This window comes from Dicentrarchus labrax, unplaced genomic scaffold, assembly GCF_905237075.1.
Source record: "Dicentrarchus labrax unplaced genomic scaffold, dlabrax2021, whole genome shotgun sequence".
In the NCBI taxonomy this organism is placed as follows: Eukaryota; Metazoa; Chordata; class Actinopteri; family Moronidae; genus Dicentrarchus; species Dicentrarchus labrax.
Genome location: NW_026136718.1, coordinates 937,501 through 942,500, shown reverse-complemented (window position 1 = coordinate 942,500; position 5,000 = coordinate 937,501). Strand labels below are relative to the sequence as shown.

Below are 5,000 nucleotides of genomic sequence, written 5' to 3'. Positions count from 1 at the left end.
TGAAGGAGGAAAGTAAAGAGGAGAAAACTGGAAAGCAGAGGATAAGGAAAGGAGAGGAGATGAGAGGAGCGGGAGGAAAGAATGTAAGGAAAGGAGGAAACAGTAGAGGAGGAGGAGATGAGAAGACAGGAAGAAGGAGGAAAGAAAAAGAGGAAAAGCTAATGAGAAAAGAAAATGAGACAACATGAGGGGGGAGGAAAGAAGGAGGAGTGTAGGGGAGTGGAAGGAAGGAAGGAAGGAAGTGAGAACAGGAAAGAGGAGAAAACTGGAGAGAAGAGGAGGAAATGATGTAAAGAAATGAGGAATCAAGAGAGGAAAGAGAGAACAGAAGGAACGAAAGAGATTCAGTCTCAGTCTGATAGTTTGTACCGAAGCTCTCCACTTCTGTCTCTCATTAATGAATGAAACATATAATTATATATATTTATATATTTATATAGTTATATATTATATAGTTATATATTTATATATTATATAGTTATATATTTATATAGTTATATATTTATATATTATATAGTTATATATTATATATTATATATTTATATATTTATATATTATATATTTATATATTATATAGTTATATATTTATATAGTTATATATTTATATAGTTATATATTTATATATTTATATATTATATAGTTATATATTTATATATTATATATTTATATATTTATATAGTTATATATTTATATAATATATAGTTATATATTATATAGTTATATATTTATATAGTTATATATTTATATATTTATATATTATATAGTCATATATTTATATATTATGTAGTTATATATTTATATATTTATATATTTATATATTAATATATAGTTATATATTTATATAGTTATATATTTATATATTATATATTTATAGATTATATAGTTATATATTATATAGTTATATATTTATATATGTATATATTATATAGTTATATATTTATATATGTATATATTATATAGTTATATATTATATATGTATATATCATCACTTCACCTGCACACAGAACTTTGTTTATTGCTCAAAATATTCGGCTTTACACTACGTTAGCTTAGTGTCGGTCAGCACCACCTAAAGCCTGGTGGGGGGTCGCGAGGCCTTCTGGATTTTAAGGGATGTAAGAAAATGTTAAAAATATACACAGTAGGCCGATATCTTAGCAATAAGTTCACTTCTGTGAAGAAAAGTAGTAAACAGAACAACGTCCAATAAAGCTATTAAATATGTGTGTTAACGGTGATTAAATACAGAAACAGGAAATCTGCCCAAATCCCGACTAGTACAGAGAACAATACCCAGCACTGTTCATTAATATAATCAAATATAATATAAAACTAGATTAGCAGCGTCTAACCCACTGGTTCCCAACCTTTATCCTTAATTCATTTATTAAACATATTTTATAGATATTTCATATTATAATAAAACTGCACAATGAACCCAAACACTGAACTCAGGAAGTTTGAGATTTGGATGAATTTAAGGAACTTTTTAACTACTCAGAGTGGCCACAACACAAACAGAAACTAACTGATATTGACTCACAAACTGAACTACACACTCACACACCATCAGTATGTTGCTCAAGGACACTTCAACCTGCAGCGGGAGGAGCCGGGGATCAAACCACCGACCTTCTGATTAGACGCAGTTAAAAAACACTTGATCAAATAGCTTCAGTTGTTTAGTGACTTCATTTTGTCATTTTTGTTGTAACTTAAAATCTCCAGTAAAAGCTGCTTAATGAAGAATATAACACACACACACACACACACACACACACACACACAGACACACTGTTTTTATTCATATATGTGGTTTTATAGGTCTCTCTGTGTGTGTGTGTGTGTGTGTGTGTGTGTGTGTGTGTGTGTGTGTGTGTGTGTGTGTGTGAGGTGTGTGAGCGGTGTGTGTGTGTGTGTGTGTGTGTGTGTGTTTGGAGCGAGAGAGTGGAGACAGAAGGAGGCAGAGAGGTGAAGCGAGGTACTGTGGTATTATGCTTATAGATTAGCAGGATAAAATGCGAGCAGCAGCAGAATTCTTTATGACCAGAGCAGGAAAGTGCTGACACACACACACACACACACACACACACACACACACACACCTCTCTCTCTGAGCTGTTACAGGTCTACCTGTGTGAGCAACCTGTTGCCGCTGTGTGTTGCCGCTGTGTGTTGCCGCTGTGTGTTGACGGTGTTTCTCTCCGCAGCCCAACGGTAGCTCCCAGGGAAAGGTCCACAATCCTTTCCTGCCGACGCCCATGCTGCCTCCCCCTCCGCCTCCCCCGATGGCACGTCCCGTCCCGCTGCCCGTTGACGCCAAGCCACCCTCCACCTCCTCCACTGAGGGGGGAGGCAACTCACCCACCTCGCCCAGTGAGTGCACACACACACACACCTTATATAACATTATCATTGTTATTAACAGTGTGTGTTAAACGTTCTCCTGGAGGCCGATACGCCTCTGCAACAAAGAAAAAATAGAATAATTAATGAATAATTTCTCTAATATTTACTTCAGGATCTGAAGACATGATTCATAATCTGAGTATCGTTGTGTTTGGATTATTTTAGAGGCTTTAGTGATGATTCCTGTCGTTTGGCAAAAACACACAAACTGTGTGCCAGAATGTTTAATCCTCACCGACACCAGGATGGATTTATTCTTCCTGTTTGCTTTCATCCTGAGTTCACATGTAATTAGGAAATCTTTGTCATCACTCTGATCTTCTTAATAATTCCTTAAAGTTCCTCAAAACTTTGTTAATCTGTTCCTGATTGGAGACGCACCGCTACAGGCCACTTCAGAAAGATTGTAGACTCAAACTCTAACCCGTCTCAGAAGCATAAAATACACAGCTGGTCTGTTTTTGATGGAAGCAGCGACCCACTCGCATCAAGCAGCACAGACCAGATCGCACTGGCAGGAAGTCCGACACAGAAATGGAGAATCCATCAATTTTCAAAATAAAATACACCACACAGACTCCGGACCAAATTTCATGGTACATCAACATCGTGGCACCAGACAGGAAGTCAGTCAGTCTGTCAGAGGACAAGTAAACAACGTCGGGCAGGAAGTCGCTCTGAAACGCTCTCTGTGGGATTTAAAACTATGCGGAACGTTATTAAGACCCTTCCCGGTGGAGTTTCAGGATAAGATGTAGTGCCCTCTAAACTGAGAGTGGAGCTGTTGCTGTGCAGAATCCTTTCAAATCCTCTGTTCTTTCATGGCGCACCAAGATGGAAAAAACCTAACTTAGAACGCAGAAAGCGCACAGCTACTATGGAGTATTAGGGCCATACTAAGAGGAAAAATAAATACAATTGTGGAAATTACGAGAAAAAAGTCGTAATATTACAAGAAAAAAGTCGTAATATTACGAAAATAATGTACAAAAGAAGCAATTTCTTCCAGGTCCATGTGGTTCTTTCTTTTCAAAACAGACACAGTCGTTTGCACAATGGTTTCAAAGTCCTGATACTGATAATAATTTGATGCTGATGAAAAGATTAGGTATTTCCTTATTTGTGAAACCGATACCAAAGTATAACTTCACAAGATGCTCAACATTCCTAATTTTAACGCAGTGGGAAGAGTTCTCATAAAATTACGACTTTATTCTCGTAATTTCCCCCCTAGCCCTAACTCTCCGTCGTCCACAGGACGTAACAGCATCCAAAGGTCAAGCTGAAGATCTTTTCTCGATTCACGGTGCTGGTGAAGTGTGTACATTTGCCTCCAGAAGGACTGAGTCCTGCCTCATTAAAGAGATTTTATGTGTCTGACTAAACTCTCTGTGTGTGTGTGTGTGTGTCGTACAGCCTACTCCACCCCCACTTCATCTCCAGCCCAGCGGTTCGTCAGCGTCGGACCCAGAGACCCTGGCTTTAACATCCCTCAGCAACCACAGGTAACACATTAACCCTGTATATATATATATAACGCTATATAGCCAAATGTATGTGGACACCGCTGCCGGTTGGGTCTGTTTCCTGGTTTGGGCATCTTAAAGCTCCAGCGTACAGTTATATTATATAACAGTGCTGTTGCTATGGTTACCTGGAGTTTGATATACTCCGATTGGAAACAGAACTATATTTCAGGTGTCCATCAGCCAATCAGAGAGCAGGATTCGTCCCCTCACTCAATCTTTTAAGGTTAAAAAGATTCTTGATTACTGGAAACAATGGCGGCTCTCCTGCTCACACAGGATCTGGTATTCCAGATAAACAGTAAAATGTGGAGATTTGAGGAGAGAAATAGTCAACAACAGAATCTGGATCCATATCTGATCAGCACTGTTTGACAGTTTGATCTGAGTTTGGTGCGTTGAGCTGGACGGACTCACTGAGAATGAGCTGTCAATCACAAGGTAGCCCCGCCCTAAAGCATACCCTGCTTTATGGTCTGTTTTACTCTAAATGGGACCATCAGTTACTAAATGAACATCATGCTGTATGGAAGAAGACTGAAACTAGAGACTGAGACCAGAAACTCATCAGGAAACTGTTTACTGAGCTCATAAATCAACTGAGACGTCGGCTCATTTCTCCGTAAGCCTGTATGGTATCTGTGTGTTATTGCAACCAGTGGAGCTCCCCCTGCTGGCTGTTACATAGACTGCAGGTTTAAGGCACTTCACAGACCTGGAGGCTCCGTCCGTTATAAATACTGTCTGTGGTTATAAACAAACGGGCAAAGAAAGCAGCTCTTCACGTCCGACCTGTAACTGTAATTTACTATAGAGCAGGTGGTCAGTGAACACAACGTCCACATATAACAGAATGCTATTTAGTGTGTGTGTGTGTGTGTGTGTGTGTGTGTGTGTGTGTGTGCAGGTCAGGGTCTGTTTGCCAGCTGATTTATGAAGAGTGTAACGATTGGACAGCCTTGACTTAACTCATCACACACGTACACACAGACATATACGTGTGTGTGTGTGTGTGTGTGTGTGTGTGTGTGTGTGTGTGTGTGTGTGTGTGTGGTGGCCCGCAGT

The 5,000-nt window shown here is 38.9% G+C and overlaps 1 protein-coding gene across 6 annotated transcripts in view; it reads left to right on the top strand.

Moving 5' to 3' along the window:
* Positions 1 to 5,000, top strand: part of nfia (nuclear factor I/A) — a 181,461-nt gene that overhangs the window by 166,598 nt on the left and 9,863 nt on the right. For all 6 annotated transcript variants that reach the window (XM_051375613.1, XM_051375609.1, XM_051375612.1 and 3 more), the window contains 2 exons: positions 2,211 to 2,376; positions 3,826 to 3,914. In XM_051375613.1, the coding sequence (XP_051231573.1) occupies positions 2,211 to 2,376; positions 3,826 to 3,914 (255 nt within the window). The remainder of the gene's footprint in view (positions 1 to 2,210; positions 2,377 to 3,825; positions 3,915 to 5,000) is intronic.